This window comes from Phoca vitulina, unplaced genomic scaffold, assembly GCF_004348235.1.
Source record: "Phoca vitulina isolate PV1807 unplaced genomic scaffold, GSC_HSeal_1.0 scaffold20, whole genome shotgun sequence".
Taxonomy (NCBI): Eukaryota; Metazoa; Chordata; class Mammalia; order Carnivora; family Phocidae; genus Phoca; species Phoca vitulina.
In genome coordinates, this window is record NW_022589723.1 from 17,142,118 (window position 1) to 17,163,222 (window position 21,105).

The 21,105-nt window shown below is 35.2% G+C and overlaps 2 protein-coding genes across 7 annotated transcripts in view; one reads left to right on the forward strand and one right to left on the reverse strand.

The window, feature by feature from the left end:
* FAM227B (family with sequence similarity 227 member B) overlaps positions 1-531 on the reverse strand; it is a 210,254-nt gene extending 209,723 nt beyond the window's left edge. The window contains exon 1 of the mRNA XM_032417961.1: positions 349-531. The gene's annotated coding sequence lies outside the window, so the exon portion shown is untranslated. The remainder of the gene's footprint in view (positions 1-348) is intronic.
* Positions 532-647: 116 nt separating this feature from the next.
* DTWD1 (DTW domain containing 1) lies at positions 648-20,412 on the forward strand. 6 transcript variants are annotated; one of them, XM_032417553.1, is made up of 6 exons: positions 648-767; positions 3,176-3,237; positions 4,479-4,797; positions 9,079-9,222; positions 11,187-11,436; positions 20,090-20,412. In XM_032417553.1, exons 3-6 carry the CDS (start codon positions 4,534-4,536, stop codon positions 20,335-20,337), a joined length of 906 nt encoding a protein of 301 aa, XP_032273444.1. In that variant the 5' UTR covers positions 648-767; positions 3,176-3,237; positions 4,479-4,533; the 3' UTR covers positions 20,338-20,412. The 6 variants fall into 6 exon arrangements, with proteins under 6 accessions (XP_032273444.1, XP_032273443.1, XP_032273441.1 ...); XM_032417552.1 differs by having other exon boundaries at positions 648-3,237; XM_032417550.1 differs by having other exon boundaries at positions 3,176-4,797.
* Positions 20,413-21,105: the final 693 nt, after the last annotated feature.

Genomic DNA, 21,105 nt, shown 5'->3' on the forward strand with positions numbered 1-21,105 from the left:
TAAATACAATGCCATTGTGTTTCTGAATCTCACAGTTTTGACGTGCACTCCTTAGGTTTGGATTTTCCTTGGGGTGGGGCAAGGAAAAGTGGTTTTACAATCTACCCACATACTATGCTTAATTCCAAAATGGAAAAGTGCATAAAGTAGTTGCAACTCGACGTGTGTGTAGTTTTCAAGCAAACCAAAGCATCAAGATACAATTTTTCTGATAGCTTTCATTACTACTAGTACTCATCTTAACATAGCCATAAAAAAATAAAAGAACCAAGTTCTCACGACTAAAATAGTTCTGGAATAGGAAAAATGAAAAAGTGTTCTGTAGGATCGGCATTTTTCACAACTCACTGCAACTACACCTTGAGAGTATACTTCCAGAGCCGCGTCCCATTTAAGGGGGCCTCCGCCAGGGTCAGCAGGGAACTCAGCCCAGGGTTGGCGGGCTGTGAGGCCCAGTCTCACCGATCGGGCCTCGCTCTCGGATCACGTCTCCCAGGACGGGGGCGACACCACCCGCCGCCAAAAGGCTGAGGCGGGACTTCCCCCTCTAACCACGCCCCGCGTCCCTCCCCGCCCGTTACTTTCGTCGCGGGACCTGCGCGGCGCCAGGCTCTAGCAACGGCCCTAGCAACGGCCGGGCTCCTCCCTCCTGTGTCTCCCGGAAAGCGCTCCGCCGCGCCCGAGCGCGACCTCGGCCGGGCGCGCGCCTCGGGCTCGGGCGGAGCGGAAGACGCGTGGAGCTGTGCGAGGACCCGCGGGCAGTGCAGGTCTGAGTCCCACTCCGATCCCTGGTGCAGGTCTCCGAGTCCCTCTGCGGATCAGTGGTCTGGCCGGAGACGTGCGACTGCAGGGAGAGGACGCTGCTTGGCCGGGCCCTAGTGGAGGTCGTGCAGGGTGTCGCCTGTGAGCGGGGCCCAGGTCCCTGGGCTCGAGCGCTTGCAGTTTTTAGGATCCTGCGTGCCCTTTGGGAAAAAGGCTTCCAAATTTTTCCTCAGAAAACTTTTTTTTTTTGCCCTAACAATCATTTTCAGTGGTTTCCGCCCTAAGGAAAGTCTGTTCTGGCAGGTAGTCCCCTAGGAACTATATTTTTTAGTGTTTGGAGTGGTTTGCGGGGAATTGGTAATCACAGAACGAGAAGCTTAGTACCGTCATGCAGTGTATTTAAAATATTAAGATAGTGGTTACATAATAAGCCAAGGAGTCTGTTTCTTATGTCTAAATTGTTTCTTGGGAATGTAGGACAAGTAAAGAAGTATATTAATAGTTTAAGATGCCAATTCACGGAGTTGGATGATAAAATCTCTGCTTGAGTGAAAACCACAGCGTTTAAGGATTGTTTCTGTCTAAACCCTAGTGTACCATGAAAAACTAAGGCAAGACAGTCTGCCTACCAAATGATGGGTGATGTGGGAGGGGCCATTGGTCCTGTTTGAAAAAGGTGGCACGTTGGATTTAAAAAAATGAATGTTGGACCTGTGTATATTATGTGACCTGACCAGGTTCTTAAAAATACTTGGAAAAAAAAATTTGAAGTGGGTTTTATCTAGTACTGAATTGGTCTGCAATACATGGTAGGGGAGTTGTTATAGTATTCCATTGGGAGGTGACTTATACCTCGGAGTTTTTAAAACATCATTGTTTTGGAAAAAAAAAAAACAAACACCTGCCATGTTGCCCCTTGTGCCAGGCTGCAGATGGCCCATCAAGGTGGTTTGTCAGGTCCTTCAGTAGGGAGATGCATACATATGCTTTCTTTTTCAGAATGGTTTTGATTTAGTAAGTGGTTGTTGAATTCCTCCTGCTGCATAAGACACAGGGAGAGATATGTGAGATCAGTAAAGAATTCTGCTCTTGCAGAGTTGATTGCTAGGAGGGATAGCTTCACGAAAAGGCAACTCCAGACTAAAGCAGATTTTTCCATGCTAAATATGTGGAGCCAATAATAAGTGGGCAAACAAAAAGATGTAAGAGATTGCCATAGATCATGTAAAGTCCTGACTTTGAGACTAAAAATAGAGGATTAAATGCAAGGTAGAATTGATGGAACTTGGTGAGTAATTGGTTTTTTGGGAAAAGAGGGTAGAGGGGGAGTAAAAAATTAGTTTTCAACCTAAGTTGCAGAGTGATGAATGTCTCATCAAGGTAAAAATATTTATTAGTTCTTTAGGAATACATTCTTTTTATGTTTTCTAAGTAACTCCCACAACTCCACTTGTATTCCCTGCACGAATTTGATGTTAAGTATGGTTTGAAGGTTGTGAACCATCGTTTGCAACAAACTATTTGTACACATTTGAGGCAGGCTATTGGCTAGGTCAGGACAGATGCCCTTGTCATACGGTGTCAGAGAGCTTTGGGGGGAGCTGTCCATGACTTACTATTTCTGGCCTCTTCTGTGTGTGGCCACCACATCCATTGGAGAGTGTATAGGTGAGGCAGGGAAAGGAGCCATAAACATTTCCCTTTCACTGCCTCATAGGTGTTTACATTTGATTTTTGTAGAGGAAGAACATTTATATAAGGCTTCACTAATGTCTGTTTGGCTTTATAGGTGGAAGGCCAAGTGAAATATAGGGGAATACTTCAGAGGCAGAATGCACTTGGAGGGCCCTAGAAAAACTCATCAGTAGTTTTCCATTGAATGTTAGGAAACACGTTGACTTTCATGACATCCCCAGGAACTGTGTCCTTCAGCCCCATTATTGCCTGAGGCCTTTGGTGGCATATGCAAACCCCCTAAATAACTATTAGAACACCCAGGAAAATGGAGTCAGGTTGAATTAGTCCAGTCCAGTTTCTTTTTTAGGATGAGTCCCATGATGGGATAACTCAAGACTATTACAACCTAAAAATGTTTCTCTGTAAGGACCTCAGGCAACACCAGAGCAAACCCAAACCAAGACTTGGGTGCAAATTAACTACCTTCCTAAGTGCAGTAATGAGACCTCGATTGGCTTGTGACAGCTGACCTCTGGTTGCCCAGCAGGGAGTTTGTAGCTCTGATTTCTGGAGACTAATAGGATCTCTTCCCAGACTTTTAAAACTGCTCCTGTCCTTAGAATGACTGATCTTAGTCAGGATTTCTTTACCTAGATCTGTAGATGGATGCTTACAGATCTGCAAACCATCTGAAATTGTGTACAAAATATTGTGTCTGTGTATGCATTTTCTGCAGATAAGGTCCAAGACTCACATGATCTTAAAAGGATCTGAGACTCAAGAAAAGGTGACAGCTTGGTAAATTTACTTTGAATAAATTTGGCCAGTATGTTTTATTTTTTCCTTCAGTGACAAGCATCTTTTTTCTTTGCATCTTTTTATTTGGGTCTCAAGCTTACTGGGATTTATAATCTATAAAAAAACTCTTGATGAGTAATTAAATTAGTATCACTAACTTCCTGTTGGTAAATTATGTTGTATATTATGTTCCACTGGACTTTTTGTTCACTTTCTATTTGGGATACCACAAAAAAGTTTCCTGTTGCAGTCACAGCATTTCTCCTGTCAGTGTTTGTACTCAAAGTGCCCGGGCCTCATAGTTAAACATCACAATGCCATAAGCTTTATAATGAGAGACTCATTTTACAGCTCTGGAATTCATATCAAATCAAAAGGGCCCCAGTCTCTTCTCCCTCAAAAGATACTGTGCTTACAGAGTATTCGAGTAACAGTTTAGACAGACATCATTCTTCCTGGAAGAAAATATATAAGTGGGAAAGTTATTTTACTATTTTATCTCTAGAACTGAAGACTCTAAATGAATTATATTTTTAAAAAGTGGTATGAAATCTTTGAGTGAGAGGACATTAACATTGCTCTGTAAAATCTTTAAATTTATAAGATCACACTTTATTTTTCTGGGCATATATTTCACCTTTTTGGGATATTTTACAAATTGTAATTGGTAGTAGTAGATGCCTGTCCTGTTTTAATGGATGTTTAGTTATATTTTTGTGCGTGTGATTTAAGTTAGAGAAGAATATGTCTTTTAGAACGTAACCAACTAGATTTTACTGATTTCACTAGAACCTTGTACTTTCATTAGGATTCAGGTTGAGATTTGATGTCATATAACATCAGTTTAAAGTCAGAACCTACAGAGTTGAATACATTCCTGGCTGATACTAACATTAAAACATTGTATTCCTAATATAAAACAAAATAAGAGTCACTGAAAAATGGATTGTTGGTACCTAAATTTTATATTTGAAATAGTTTTTCTAAGAGAGCACCTTTTTATTTTTATGGAGGGGATGACTGAGAAGGGTAATTTATTGTTTTGAGTTTATTGCTTCTTAATTTTGTATTTTAAATTGTGCTAATTTGGTGGTTTAAAAAGCTTATTAATACTTGTTAATAAATACTAAAAACAATATGCAGTTGTGAATTAAATTGAGTAATTTTCTTTGTGGAGACAAGGAATAAAATATTTCCTGTCTTTATTCCACCCCTCCCCCACTTTTTTTTTTCTTTTGCAGTTCACCTATGATTTATGTTTTAGAAATAGATGTTAAACTTTGGTTTGAATGAAAAATGTCTCTCAACCCACCTGTATTTCTCAAAGAAAAGGAAGAAAATAATTCAAAATTTGTAGAAATACAACACTCACAAACTACTTCCATAGCTGCAGAAGATCCTCTTCAAAACTTACGCTTAGCATCTCAAGAAGTTCTTCATAAAGCTCAGCGAAGTGGAAGATCAAAATGTCTCAAATGTGGTGGTTCAAGAATGTTCTATTGCTATACATGTTATGTCCCAGTTGAAAATGTACCTATTCAACAGATGCCACTTGTGAAGGTTGGTAAGAAATTTAATTATCTGAAAGTAGGAGAAGAGGTTTTAAAAAGACATCTCATATATACCTGCTGTAATATAATTGATAAGCATGATAAGTAGCATCATTATGGAAATGAATAATATTAATAGAAAATTTAATCTTATAGACTGGTAAACCTATTTATTTTTCTTGTCTCTGGAAAAAGACACACACACTGCTAAAACACTTGGGTCTGAGATGAATGGTATTGTTTTGAAAGAAATCAATTACTTTTCATTAATGATTATAATTCATCTAAAACATGGATGTGGCATAAACATGAATACTACAAGAGACAAGTGTATAGATTGCCTGAAGGAACTTCAAAAACTACCTCAGGACCTTGGACTTCTTTTTAAGAAAACATATCCTAAAGGAACTAGGATTGATTTTTGCTTGGGCTTTTGTAGAACAGGCTTAGTCCCATCCTACATGGAGATGGAGCTCATGTCAGTGACCAAAACTAAACTAAAATTAAAAATACTAAGACCTGGGGTTGCCCGGTGGCTCAGTCGGTTGGGTGTCTGACTCTTGATTTCAGCTCAAGTTTCAATTGCAGGGTTGTGAGCTCAAGCCCCACGTTGGGCTCCACACTGGGCATGGAGCCTATTTAAAAAAAAAAACAAACAACTAAGACCTACTCATTGGGATATGTTATAATTTTAGTGATTTAAGCCAGATTTTAAAAAATTGATTTGCATTGATAGCTTACCTTATATGTTTTGTTGCTTACCAAGACTACTCTTGTGTAGGTAAAAGGTCTGTAAACCATGATGTCTATGTAATCAAAGAATTTATTACATATATGTCGACTTGTCTAACATTGACGTGAACTCTAGGAGTAAATCAAATAATGTATAAAATTTGCTGCCTGTTAGGACTTTGGAGAGACTAAACTCTACACATGGACACATTAGAACTTGTTAGTAAGAAAATAAGCTAAAACTATATTTAAAAATATTTAATGTGGTGATTTTAAGATTCATTTACATTTGAAGTAAAATACCTTAATACTTATATTTTGTTACTTGAATTTCAGTTTAGCTTATATGTCATCTTGGCAAGTCCAGGGTCTCCTCAGGGGTCTAAAATCACACTTACAAGCTATTGGAAAGTTTACTGGACAAGAGAAATAAGTATGGACTCTAATCAGCTTCATAGTTACCTTAGAAAAACTGAGAGCTTGAGGAAAATAATCTTCTTTAAGTTTCCTATTATCTTGTAAGAATGTTACATTTCAAAGTATAGTTTTTGAAATATAAACAGAATTATTCTATGTTCTGTTCATATCATAGCCACATAAAGAGAATATCCCTTTAAAAGTTTTATCTTAAGATGTATTGTGTTCAAAAGGATTGAAGATCAGAATAATAAAAGTCAGTAACATATTTTATTTTCACAGAAATTTAATAATAGAGGATTATTTTCCAAATCAGTGATCTAATATCCACTATTTAATAGAAGTGACTTAAAACACTATGCCAAGTGTTTGATCAACTCTAAATGGCCTACCAGAGCATGCAGAGTTTTTAAAAGTGTTTATATTTTAATGGCCATATATACAACTCAGTGTGTTAATATATATTAATAGTAATAAAAGCTCTATAAAGTTTTTTTCTAATTTTTACTTTATTTTTACAAATCATTCAGCATTTGCTTTTAGATAGCCTGCTTGGGAAGGGAAGACGACTACATAATGAGTAAGTGCCTCCCAAGCTTTAAATTTTAATCTACAGAATAAATTCATAAATACTGATTTTTTCATGCAGAATATGATTTTTTTTTAATGTCATGAGAAATGCATGAGTAAAAGTAAAAGATGCTCTTGGTATTTTTAAAAGAGGAGCAAAAAAAATCATGAGGTCAAAGAAAGCTTCCTCTTTTTTAGAGTCCTAGATTTTAAAAGACTCTCTTTGGGAAAGTTGATGATCACATAGGAAAAGACTTAGGACTTCCTGCTAATGGCATTTTGATAAATTTGGGCAGAAAGGTTTGGTAAATCTCCTATAGGAAATATAAGTGTTAGAGAACAGATTGATGTTCTTCATGTTTGAAAACAGAATATCTCTACTTTCTGGTGTTACTCTGTACCCTGTCATTATTTAGGAAATATCTTCCTTTAAAATGTGTGAACTAGAGCACAAACATATGTTTCCATGATTTGATCTGTGTCTGTGCTTTTGTTTCAGTGTCAGAAATTTCAGGCTTGCTCAGGGAGAACTAAAGTAGCTAGACTGGGTCCCAAGAATACTTCTTGAGCATAAATTTTGCATAATTGTCTTATACCTATAGGATTTAGTCCATAATAGGCAAGGTATGTGACATTTAAATACATGAATAACACTCAGTCCTGTGTCCTTGATATAAATGATACCCTTCAGACATAGCCAGCTGGTGAGAAATGTTGATGGTCACCTTTGGAATTTTCAGTTCTACTCATTAGTCCTGTAGGAAAGTCAGTTTTATTAGTAATAGAATACTATATCATGATGTGCTTTCTTTTTCTTCTTTCCTATCTTCCCTGGGCTAAGATAATGCTGATCTGGGACTGAGAGACCCTGGGGAAAGGGAATGTAGTGTCGAGACTGAGCATCATGAGGAAATTCTGATGTAGAGTTCAGCCAGAAGTAGACTGATGTAAAATCATTTGTGAACTGCCTACTTAAATGGTAAATTTTCTATAACTAGAAGTTGGTTTGATGATTTAAAGCAGTTGGCCCTAATTGGTCACTAGGCCTAAGTGGGGAGGGAAGGAGATAAGGGGTTTGGAACCCTAAAGTGAAAACTATTTGGGATACATTTTTATGGCCCTTCTGGGATATATACCATCCTTTTTCCACACAATCATCCAGAAAGATAAAGCATATGCAGCTGGGATCATTCAGTAGCATGCAGCAACTACTCCTTTAAAAAACAGCTCTGGAATTAATGATACAACAATATGGATGAATCTCAGAATAATTATTCCAAGTGAAAGTTGTCAGATGAAAAGAGTACATACCATATGATTTCATTTATATAAAATCCTAGAAAATGCAAACTAACCTATAGTGATAACAGATCAATCATTACCTAAGGACTGCGGGTGGTAGTTGATGGGGAAAGGGGAAGGATGGAGGCACAAGAAGGCTTTTGGAGGTGACAGATATGTTCATGATCTTGATTATGGTGATGAATTCAAGGGTGTTAAAATTCATTATATTGTACACTTTAAATATGTGGAGTTTATTATACCAATCTTACCTATTTAAGCTGTTTTAAAAAAAGAAAAATAGTTTTGTACTCCAGGATAAATTTAGCTTGCCCCAGGGTAAATACCTAGAATCCTGCCTGTTAATGGGTTGGGTGGGAGCTGGAAGAGTGTTTGTAATGATATGTAAGTCATTTATAATCTGCAGTGAAGAATCCATCTCAGTTTCTCATATATATTTTGGGGGGGATGTGACTCAGTTTTCATTTTCATAATCATGACTGACTACAGCACTTGCCCAAGTGTTACACAGGAAACTAAATCAAACTTAAGTCAGTGAAATAATAGAAAAATCTAACTCAAAAAATACAAGAGAATATTATTTTTGCAAAGAGGATGTAATTCATAACAATTAAATAATGAAACTTTAAGGAAAATAGACAAAATGATTTTAAAGAGAGTTGATTTTTATATAAAGTGTGTACCTCCTAGACCTATTCTGTTACTTTTCCAATTGATAATTTCATTTGTGCTGTTAAAGGCCACTGATGAGAATCATGATGTTCACAACAAAGAGTGAACCCTTTGAAGGGTAATACCTTTGATCTCAAAGGATGTATAGGGAATAAAATTTTGACTTGAATTTTAGATGTGAAGCTTTTGCCCAAACTTATATTTCCTTTTATTGTGTCATAAAATTAACAATCCTAAAGTTTATAGGAATTATAAAAAATGTTCTTGACACAGATACTGAAATGCAAGGAATTGGACTCAATGCCTATGTGGTGTAAATGAAAATGGCCTTGAAGCTTTGCTTTAGGAACAGATTTTATGTTAAATAAGTTGGAAATAATTATTCTATTACATGATCAACAATATTGAGGAAGAAATTTAGGTTTGCTTTATGACTCTTAGCATTCCTAATATTCTGGTTTAGAAAAGTATGCCTTTCAAATCATATTTATAGGAACTTAGTGTGAGCTTGTTATTTAAGCTTTGAAGGTCATTTTTCTTAACATAAAAATTAGAATTTTTATATTGTGTTCATTTGTCTTTTTTTTTTTAATTTTAGCTTCCACTGAAGATTGATATCATTAAACATCCAAATGAAACAGATGGCAAAAGTACTGCTATACATGCAAAACTATTAGCACCTGAATCTGTAAATATTTACACGTATCCTTGTATTCCAGAATATGAAGAAAAGGACCATGAAGTAGGCAACTTATTTTTTACAACTTTTCGCATTGAATCTAAAAAAGAATTTTAAATTCCATCACCTTTCTGAATTTGCTTGAACATAATTTAATATTTTTCTTAGTGACCTAGGGTTATCTTTATGTAGCACTAAACAATATACAATTTATTTACTTCATTGGTATCTTCAAAGATCAAATGATCTTAGATTGTTAAGGCTTTTTTGAATTTTGTCTTTCCACTTTTTATAGTTGTTCTGCATTATATCTTCAGGTTTTTACTCTTTGCCAGTATTACTGTGTCTGCTTTACTTCTCTCCTCTCCATTTTCCTCCCGATATTACATATAGATGGTCTAATTTGATACAAACTAAGAAACCATATTACAAACATTGTTGGAATTTCTCTGAAAGAAGAAAAGAAAGTCTGAATTAGAAGGATTTTCAAGAATTCTCCCTGAATTAAGAGCTTTAATACATGGCCTTTGTAACATCTTGTGGCTGCTCAGAGGCCTTCCTTTGATCATTTCTAGATTCTAAATTGGTTTTCACATAGTTGAAATTGGTGAGATATTACTGCTATTGTTGAAAAGTAATAGATCTCAAAAAAACAAGGCCTTGGGTATTTCTAAAAAAAGTATGTAAACCCTTCTAGGTTTCTTGGAGACCATTTGTTGGTGTGATTAATCTGGAAACATAATTAAAAATTAATATGTTCATTTGTTCTAGGCAGAACTTAGTTTTTCCTTTCCCATCAATATATATGTATTTATTTTTTGGTTGAGTTTATATAGAAAGTTGTTTGTAAATGATTTCTGAGTTTTGGATCTAGGAATATATTTGTGTTTCCCTCTCTGGTCAGCAAGGTATCATTTATGTCAATTGAATAGAATACGGTGCTAGGTTCTACAAAGAGATGTGATATGCTTACAGTCCAAGAAAATTACGAAGTCCTGAACTTTGCTGATTGGGCATAGGGGAAATATAGGCACACATTGTAAATGTTTGAGAAACTTTTATAACTCTGAACTTTTTAAATTCAAGATTTTTTCTTTTATTTTTATACTGCTTATTTTTTCATATTAAAAATGATATGTGCTCATTAAAGAAAATTTGGGAAATACAGAAAAGTATGGGAGATAAAATACCCACGATTTAACCAACATTTGTTCATTTAACAAATATTAATTGGGCACCTGCTTTGTGGCAGGAGCTGTTCAGACGTTGCAGCCTCTAACAGTGTGTAAGGTCTCAGTAAAAACATGCTGAAAGAAAGGTAGCATAATTTACAGAATTTTTCCTTGAAAGTCAGATTTTTCAGTTTTAATTTTTAACTGTAATAAATATACTTTAACAGATAGTCTGGGTATTGTGAGTTATATTTACAATTATTTTATTAAGATAAATTCCTAAAAGTGAAATAACCAAAGGGTCTGAATATTTCAAGGCTCTTGATTTAAAGTGCCAAACTGCTTTCATGAAGAGTTATACTATTGAAACCTGATATCAGTAACGGCTATAAAGGCCCATAACACCATATCCTCACCAGCATTGACTGTATTATTTGTTTTATCTCTGCTTATTATATAGGTGAAAATTGTATTTAATTATTGAGTGCTTTTTATTGGTTCTTTTACCTGGTATCACATACGTTGTCTTTTATGCTGTGAAATATTACAGTATTTAGTTTTTTGATTCACGATACAACTAACTTGGCTTCTATCAAGAGGTGAATAACTTATTTTGAAGCAATACTTGTAGCTAGTATATTATGATTTTTAAATCCTAGGGAAGAGCCAAAAACTTTACCATACTTATTAAAGAAACATATAAACTTTCAAATGGCTGAAGTGCTTGTTATAGAACCTAATGCTTGTTTCTCAAGTATTCAACATGTTTGTTTCTCTTAAGTTTTAAGAGTGTCAGAATTTATTCATTTTGAAGATCATAACAGCGCACTACTAACTTAAGTTTCTTTGCTTTAGGTTGCACTTGTTTTTCCTGGACCTAAGTCTGTCTCAGTAAAAGACATTTCTTTTCATCTGCAAAAAAGGATTCAAAATAATGTCAAAGGCAAAAATGATGACCCTGACAAGCCATTTATTAAACGCAAGAAAACTGAAGAACAGGATTTGAATGACAGCAACAGCCAAGACACAACACTGAAAAAAATTATATTTATAGATAGCACCTGGAACCAAACAAACAAAATATTCACTGATGAGAGACTTCAAGGTAAAAAAATAAAATTTTTGTGGATTGTTCCTTCCCCCAACTTTCATTTCAAATACTTCAAACATGCAGGTATATTGGAAGAATTGCATCATATACCCATACATTTTGCCACATTTGTTTTATTTCTCTGTTATATGTATGTGTATACTTAGATATTATATACATTTTTGGTTGAACCACTTGAAAGTAAGTTGCAGGCTTTGCAATACTTCACCCTTAAATATCTAACTGTACATCTTTTAAGAATAATTGCATAATTGTAATGCCATTATCACTCTGGGAAAATTAACAGAAGTTCTAATATCTAATACAGTCCATATTTACATTTCCCTAATTGATCCAAAAATATCTTTTGTAGCTTTTTTCTTCTGATTCAGCATGTAAACTCACATTCTATGTAGTTATTATATCCCTTCAGTCTCTTAATGTAGAGCAGTCCCCTGTTTTTGTTTTCTTGACTTGTTGAAGAGGACAGGTCAGTTGTCTGAATGCTTCATCATGATTTGATTCAGTTTAGTGTTTTTGTAAGGATACTTAGAGATAAGGATCAATCTAGGGTTGTCCATGACAATTCCAGTTTACACCTATTGTTTTGGTATAATTATTAATAGCATTCCCTTTCAGTCTTAGAAATGTAGCTGTTTAGGGCGCCTGGGTGGCTCAGTTGGTTAAGCGACTGCCTTCGGCTCAGGTCATGATCCTGGAGTCCCTGGATCAAGTCCTGCATCGGGCTCCCTGCTCAGCAGGGAGTCTGCTTCGCCCTCTGACCCTCCCCTCTCTCATGTGCTCTCTCGTTCTCATTCTCTCTCTCTCAAATAAATAAATAAAATCTTAAAAAAAAAAAAGAGAAATGTAGCTGTTTAACTGATAAATTATATGATTACCCTGTTCATAGGTAAAGTTGTATACTTATTGCATCAAATCAGGAGGCATATAATATAAGTTTCATTACTGGTAATAACTTTATTTGATTAAAGTGGTGATTGCCAGATCTCTCTATTATAAAAGTTCATTTCTTCTTTGAAACGAGTAGTAATCTTTGGGGTGATGCTTTGAGACTGTGAACTATCTATTTCCCAGCTGCTTTTCACTGAGTGGTTTTAGTATTTATTGATGATTTGCCTAAATCAGCAAATACATTGAGGATTGCAAAATGATGACATTTTGAAGTATTATTTCTTTTATATTTGTTAGGTGGCATTCTTATGTAAAGAGCTTTTCTTCCCTCTCCCCCCCTTTTTCTTTTCTCCTGCCCCTTTTTGAGGTCACTATGGGTTTATAGATTTCCTTTTAGTTCATCACATGTAATATGCTGTGATTGTATTCTTTTTGATGTCCAAATTGTCTCAAATTTTGCCAGTGGGAGCCCTTCAAGTCCTCTGTGGCATGGCCTCATTAGTCTTTCTGGTACAACAGGATGTCCCAAGTTCACGTGTACTTTTTTCCTGCCCCAGACATAGAACCAATGATTATGCAAAGGAGCTGTGGTTCTTTTTAGTGGGGAGTGATATTAGAAACCAAGATCTGGTAAATTTATTACAACTTGGATGTCATTGCTTCAGTGGATAGAGCCAAGGAAAATAGATATATATCATGAGTTCACATGGATAGTTCCAATTCCAAGATTTAACATTACAGGGATTTTCTTTTGTTTTATCTTTGTACTCTCTTAGAGTGAAAAGTTCAGTTCCTAATAAAATGGTTTAAAAGAGTTGCTTTGCTTGCCCAAGTAGCACAACTAGTAATATGAAGAACAGAAACTCATGTTACCTCTCTTGTTTACTTGCACCTTACTCAGTTCTTCAGGCTTTTCCAGTAGTTTCTCTAAAAACGTTAGATATATTTCTAGCTCTTCATGGCCTTGTATGTGTACCATGTATGATAAGAAGGCAAGAGAGCTACCTGGTTGGTTTTAGGCGGTTGCCAAAATAGAGCTTTTCTCAGGCTGTTGTTAAAAATGCACTTCACCTAGAAGAGAAAGTTTATGACACTTTTTGGAGTTTAACTTGTAGTAAGTAATCCCAAACTAAAGTTAGTGACAATACTAGATTTAGTTTAATGTACATAGTTCATACCTCTGAGGTCAACATACCTCTTAGTAAGATTGTCATTCTAGTCGTGTATATGTTTGTGTGTTTGTATGTGAGAAAGATAGGCAGAAAGATAGAGACAGAGAAAGTGTGTGTGTGTGTATGTGTATGTGTGAGAGAGAGAGAGAGAGAGACAGTGGGGAGGAGGAATGTGGGAGGGAGGAGAGAAACTACAAAGCATAAGACCTGGAAGAACCTTTTGCTGATGTTTAATAGAGAGATGGAACCCTAAGGCCCTGCTGTTTGGAGTACTACCTGCCAATATTACCTTGGATGGTTACAGAACCAACTTATTCCTCAGTTTGAAGATTTTTTCTGAGCCACTCTCTTTATAATTACCATATATGGTAATTGAAAGGATCAAATGAAAGAACATGAGTGAGAACAGTAGAAAAAACTATAAAAGGAATTATTGAGGCACAATTCAAAATCTGTTTTCAGAGTGTTCATATTTGAGCTTAAGGCTTAAAATCAGATTTGGAAAAATTTCTGTTATTCCTTCCCAGATCACATAGTAAGTATCATATATTTCAATTCTGTGCTATATGAAAATTTTTAAAAGGGATTTCTTAATTCCTTCAAAATCATGAAATAAACAGATTCAGTGTTCTCTGCATGTCCTACTTCAACCCCTACCCCTTCTGGCTCCTTATTGCACCATAGGGAGTATTTGGGGCTCTGCACATATTTATAGCCTCTGTATATGTGAAATACCAGTTTCCAGATAAACCAAGTTATTTCCTCAAGAAACAACCCATGTTTGCTATAAATCATTGCCTTTAGGTTTTAAAACATTTTATCATTGATGGGATTAAGCTAAACCAGCTCTAAACCTCAGATAAAACCTTCAAATGTAATGTATTGGAAATTGTGTTTCTGTTATCTTATGAATGCTGAGGTTAAGAATCCCCTTAACAATGTGAAAACATACTGTTTCGCCACATTTTACCGAGAAATAGCTCTGAATGTTTTACTGCTGCTGAAATAAAACATTTGAAGGTTGACTGTATAATTAATCATAAAAAGTGAAGAGTGACATAACATTCTTGAAGACTGACTGTAGGAAGCCTTGGGAGGACATGGTAGGGAAGGATGGTCTCTTTTTGTTGGGGAGGCAGTCCAAATGATAAAAATGGCATTATATTGTAATTTGTTTCAGAAATTAGCCAGCTTTCTCCCTTCATTTTGACTACATTGATAAAATGTTTAAAGTGACTGCTTTTTTCCGATTAAAGGTATTGCCTGAACTGTACTCAGTGTGTCTGTGAGTGCAGCATCATATACTGCCTCATTCAGTCCTCCCAGCAACAGTATGAGAATGGCTCAAGATTTTTATTCTCATTCTTCAGTTGAAGAAATTCAGGCAATAATTTTGAAGAGAAAACCATTTATAATTATCTGCTTTAAAGTTGTACTGCTAAAAAATTTGCTGAATTCATCATAAAGTTATTGATTGCCAGAAATGCTAGCAAAAGAATTTTTTAATGTATGTGTTGAACTTTTAAAAATAAATCCTATGCCTGTGTATTTCAGTGTGTTTTAAAAGGTTCTGTATACTTGCAAGCAAATCTTTAAAGCAGGATGGATTAGTGGTAATAATCACTAAATCTTGATTTTTATTTTTAACATTTTAGAACATATTAGGTGTTTCAGAAACTGTCACCATTTAACAGTTACTCTTTTTTTTTTTTTTTAGAAATTGCATGTGCTGTCAAATCCTATGTTAAGATTTTAATTATACTAATTACTTAGAACATTTTCAAATGTCTCCCTTTACTTCTTGGATATAATTAACATTAATACAAATAGTTCAAAAGGGTTTGGTTTGGGTTGTTACAACTTTTGTGTATCTTTGAATCAAAATTATTCAAATTGAAATATTTTCAAAATACATAGATAGAATACTTTAAAGCTTTTGTGATTTGTCCATTTATTCAGAAATATTTGTTGAACACCTGTTCCTGGACAGGTGGTGTCCTAGACTGGGGGATATGAAGGAGAATAAAGCAGTATCTCTACCTTCCAGTTGATCACAATGGCTGTTAGTTAGGGTTGTGTTTCACCACATGAAACAGAAACCCAGATAGAATCTGAAAACAAATAGTGGGTTTACTTTTTACAGGTTCAAGTCCAGAAATGGGTAGTCCAAAGCTGTTACAAAGACTTCACAATGCCTGTAAGGACTCAGACTCGTTCTGTTTTCTTCCTCCATCACTTTCACCCACATACTTGTAAGATAGCTGCTAGATCCCGAGACATCCCATATATATTGCAGGCAAGACAAAGGATAAAGGGCAATATGTATATGCCCACTGAGTCTGGCTCTTTAATTAAAAAATAAGTATAATAATAATAATAGCTTTCTTGGAATTTCCACCTAGGAGATTGCAGTTTTCCTTTCTTTGGCCAGAATGGTTCACCTGACCACTCTGGCTATAAATAAAGCTGGGAAATTGTTTTTAGCTGGACACGTGCCACACTGAACAGGATTGAGTTTGTTAATATTGAGAGAAGGGGAAAACGAATATTGAGAAGACAGTGGACGTTGTCTGCCATGTAATCTGTTGTGGGAGGCAGGCGGGTAAGCAGGTAAGAAAATTCAATAAGTTTTGGATACAATGGTAGCATTGAGGAGACACAACCCTGCTCTACCCAGAGTCCCTGGATGGATTAACTGTTTTTGTTGAAATCTTGATGGATAAAGGGCTAAGGGTTGGGCATTTCAGACAAAGGGAATGACATATACACAAAAATACAAAAACATCATTTTGCATTCAGGAGACTGAAAAAATTGAATATGGTGTAGAATGTGTACATACATGAGAATGGTAGGAGAAGAAACTGAAGGAATACAAATTATGAATGCCCTTGAATATCATGCCTGAGAATTTGGTCTTTTTTTCCACAGGTGCTGTGGCAGTATTAGAGAATTTAATGCAAGACATTGACATGATTAGATTTATGTTGTAAGCCTAATGGAAAGAATAGGGCCAGGACCTGACTTCTAGCTCCAGTTCTGCCATAAATAGGCAAAGGTGTTTTTTATATTACTTTTTAAACTAAATTATGATACATGTGAAAGAATATATATGATATAATGTTATAGCACATAGATAATAAATAAGAACCCAAGCACCAGAGTTGTATTGGTAACTTTTATCTACCTATGTTCTCCCCTCTGCCACTCTACTTCTTCCCCCCCAACAGAGTTAACTGTTCTCCTGAATTATGTTTTTATCATTCCTTTGTGTTTTATTAAATACATCTATTTTCATAATCATTTTATTATTTAGTTTTATTTTGACCTGCATGTTGTATTCCTGGGGACCTAAAATCTAAAGTCACCATTTTATTTCTAAGGTTTGTCCATGTTGTTATATGATTAGCTATAGTTTATTCATTTTCACTGCTGTATAATATCTGACTGTGTGAATATACTACAGTTTATCCAGTCTCCTGTTTATGAAACACTTGAGTTTCTAGTTTTTGCACTTAAAAATAGTGCACCTACGAACATTCTTATACAGGTACAAGGTTCCTTAAGGAAACATACCTAGATGTGGAATTGTTGGAGAATGCTCACTTCTCCAAGATAATGCCAATTGTCTTCCAAAGTATGGGTATATAAACTTACACACCCGTCATTAATGTATAAGAGTCCCCATTAATCCATGATGCCTCCTACCTTGGTATTGTCAAATGTTTGATTTTTGCCAATATAGTGGATATAAAGTGGGGTCTCATTGTGATCATAATTTGCCTTTCCTTAATTAATAATTGGATTGAGCATCATTTTCTTTACTTATTTGGTCACATATGTCCTATTCTGTGAAATACCTGTGCATTTTTCTAGTTTTTTTTTTTTTTTAAAGATTTTTTATTTTATTATTTATTTGACAGAGAGAGACACAGTGAAAGAGGGAACACAAGCGGGGGGAGTGGGAGAGGGAGAAGCAGGCTCTCCGCTGAGCAGGGAGCCCGATGTGGGGCTCGATCCCAGGACCCTGGGATCATGACCTGAGCCGAAGGCAGAAGCTTAACGACTGAGCCACCCAGGCGCCCCTCTAGTGTTTTTTTAATTGATTTTTGTAGGAATTCTTTATATCTACTAGAATATAAATAGTAATGTTTTGAAATATCTTCTTGCAGTTTATGACTCATCTTTTAAATTTCTTTATTGTGTCTTTTGAGGAACAGAAGTTCTTCATGTGGAATTTATCAATCTTTCATGTTGAACACTTTTTGTGTCTTGTTTAAATCCTCTCTACCCTAAGATAATATGTTTTTAAAAATTTTGTTTATAGATTTTAAAAGTATTTTCTGTGTAAATAAAGTCAGTTGTGTTTCTTCCTTTTCAGTTATTATACATCTAATTAATTTATTGTTTTGATTACTATGTTAGCTAAGACCTCGAGTACATTGAGCAGAAGCCCTATAGAGGTAATCCTTGTGTTTCAATCTGAGAATCTCTGTCTTTTTTACATGGCAGGTTTCATTTATTCACATTTGCTATGAGTATTGATATTTTTGGAAATATTTCTATCATCTAGAATTTTATTTCTGTTTGTCCTGTTTTTTTACTTTTTTTCTTGACTTTTCTTTGATCGAGCTTTTATTTTTTCTTATTTCATTTTTTAATATTCCTATTTTGGTTCTTTTAGAAAACTGGACTGTGCACTTGTGACTTAGAAGAATTGAAAGTCAATATTTTTACCTCTCCTTTGAACACTCTAAGGATTTACTATACTTAAGTTTGATTCAGCTCCCTCCTAGTTCACCAAGTTACTGTTATTTTCTTTATTATTTTTGTTCTGTCCTTTATCTTCAGCCCACAAATTAGATATTGTTACTGTTTTTTGTTTCATTCAGGCAGCGTTTATTTGGATTTACAGAGATGTTTATCATTTTCTTTGCTCACTATTCTTTTAACCCAGACTGAAATATATTCCTTAGAAATTCCTTTCATTTGGTTTCCGGTTGGCATATGTTCAATTTTTGTTTCTCTACTGTGTTTTCACTTCTGTTCTTAATATATAGTTCTGCTGGGTACACAATTTTAGGTTGTTAGTTGTTTTTTTTTTTAACACTTTGGAGATGTTATTCCATAGTCTTCAATACTCTACTGTTGCTAATGAAAAGTCTCCTGTCATTCTGATTACCATTCTTTTATATATGATCTGCCTCTTCTTAATGGCTACTTTATTTTTTTTAAGATTTTATTTTTATTTGAGAGAGAGAGAGAGAGAGCACGAGCAGGGTAAGGGGCAGAGGGTGAAGCAGACTCCCTGCCGAACAGGGAGCCCAATGCGGGCTCGATCCTGGGACTCTGAGATCATGACCTGAGCCAAAGGCAGATGCTTAATGGACTGAGCCACCCAGGTGTCCCTTAATGGCCACTTTAAAGATCTCTTTATTCCTGCTCTTTTGCAGTTTCACTATGGTGTGATGGATCTAGGCACTAATTTCTTTGTATTTATTCTGCTTGAGATACATTATTTCATGTATCTGTGACTTTGCATTTTTAAAAATAGTCTCTGGAAAAGTCATAGGCATTATCTCTTTATATGCTGTCTCTTCTCCATTTTCTTTGTTCTCTTTCCTTGGGAGTCCTATTAGACATTGGATCCTCCTTATATCTTAAAATCTTAATTTTTTATGGTATTTATTTCTTGTCCCTCTGCTGCATTTCTGAAGTAGCTTTTAGGTTAAGGAGAGGTGTGATAGTAGGAAATCATTGGTAACTCAGAGGTTCCGAATCTTAGTAAAGAGGCTAATTTTAATACTATCTTCTCCCTTTTATTTCTCACTTTAAAATAAATATACTTTTTAAAAAAGTATAGCAAAATAAATATAATGTGAGCCTAAGTACTGGCCTAAGGCTCTAAAAGCATTTTGGGTTTGTATGTTAACATCTGAGTTTTAAGAAATGAGAGTACTGTTCTGTGATTTCATGAATAATTTCCTCTTTAAATGCACAGGAGTAAGGCATTCTAGCCAACTGTGTCATTGAGGTCTCACTCAACAAATGTGGCAGAGCTAAGGAAACAACTCTAGGGTACTCTGTTCATGAAGATATAGCCAAAAAGTGATAGTCCAGAAATAAACTTTGAACCATATTAAGAGCCATTAACCTGCCTATCTCTTTCCGTGAGTTTTACAATGATGTTTTAAATGTCAGGTCATCAAGGAAATGTAACCCTTCTGAATATTGGTGAATTTAGTCCTGTCACTGGTTAAAGTAAAAAAAGACACTGGTGAATAGAAGATAGAAAGAGGTGAACATCTTAATTGTTAACTACTTTTAACTCGTGGTTGCAAGTTCTAAGATTTATAGATAAGTAACTGTCATATATAAGATTTTGTTCTGTGTTTTATATTGCTTCTGTATATACCTTAATGCATTTAAGAAAATATTCTATTTGGAATTGGGATTGAAGGAACTCATCTGTACTCTTAAAAGAATCCTTTTTTTAATTCTTAAAATAATTAAGAGAAATTATCATTGTGCCAGACTCTGTGGTTAAGAAGAAATATTTATACTTTTTTTTATTTGTTTTTGGCAGGATTGTTACAAGTTGAGTTGAAAACAAGAAAAACTTGCTTTTGGCGCCATCAAAAAGGAAAGCCAGATACCTTCCTTTCCACAATTGAAGCCATTTACTATTTTCTGGTAGACTACCATACTGATATATTAAAAGAGAAATACCAAGGACAATATGACAATCTCTTATTTTTCTACTCTTTTATGTACCAGTTGATAAAGAATGCCAAATGCTCTGGAGACAAAGAAACAAGAAAACTTATCCATTAGTTTTTAAGAAGCTACTTATGTCATTTTATTTTGCTAAAAATCAATAAACCTATAATTGTGCTTTGTTTATTCTTAGGAAATATTAATGTATAGTGTCTGTAAGACCACTTGAAAAAATAAGGTTTCATTCATTTATCTCATTTTTTTAAAGGGAATTATTTCTAAAGGAATTTTCAGAGACAGCGTTGACTGAAAAACTCATTTCAGAAGCTATTTGCTGAAGTTTGGCATATCTAAATTTTATTACTGTATTTTAATATATCTATGTAATTAGATATAATTATATATTTGTTTAGGGATCTTCATATTTTTCCTTCTGTACCCACTACCACATTTGGAGGTAGGAGGGGTCAGAATCTCCTTGCTGAAAATGAAGTCATAAATAATTTGCTGGAGGTTTGTGGCAAACATGGGCAGAACTGGAATTGTGGCTTCAGTCCCTAGGGCTATTTCTTTAAGTCCATACTGCCTGTGATGGACATCTGTTGCTTTTTACATTTGCCTGACATCTTTTTTTGGGGAGAAATTGCTGGCAGTCATGTGGATATGTGACCCAGTTTAGCAAGCAAAATGCCCAGTGATTGATCCAAGGATGAGCACATGACCCAGCATCCTTTTTGATAAGTGATATGAATGGTCTAGGAGATAAGGTTTACTTTTCAAAAAGCAATATGATGCAGTAGTTAAAAGCACAGACTCTAGAGCTAACTACCTGAATGTAAATCTCAGCTTATCCTTTTCCACTTACCAGTCATGTGTCAGTTTCTT

Excerpts from the sequence above, each read along its gene's own strand:
- DTWD1 (XM_032417548.1), top strand. The coding sequence starts at position 4,534 with ATGTCTCTCAACCCACCTGTATTTCTCAAAGAAAAGGAAGAAAATAAT. Across the intron at positions 9,223-11,186 it reads ATGAAGAAAAGGACCATGAA|GTTGCACTTGTTTTTCCTGG; the intron begins GTAGGCAACTTA and ends TCTTTGCTTTAG. Across the intron at positions 11,437-20,089 it reads CACTGATGAGAGACTTCAAG|GATTGTTACAAGTTGAGTTG; the intron begins GTAAAAAAATAA and ends TGTTTTTGGCAG.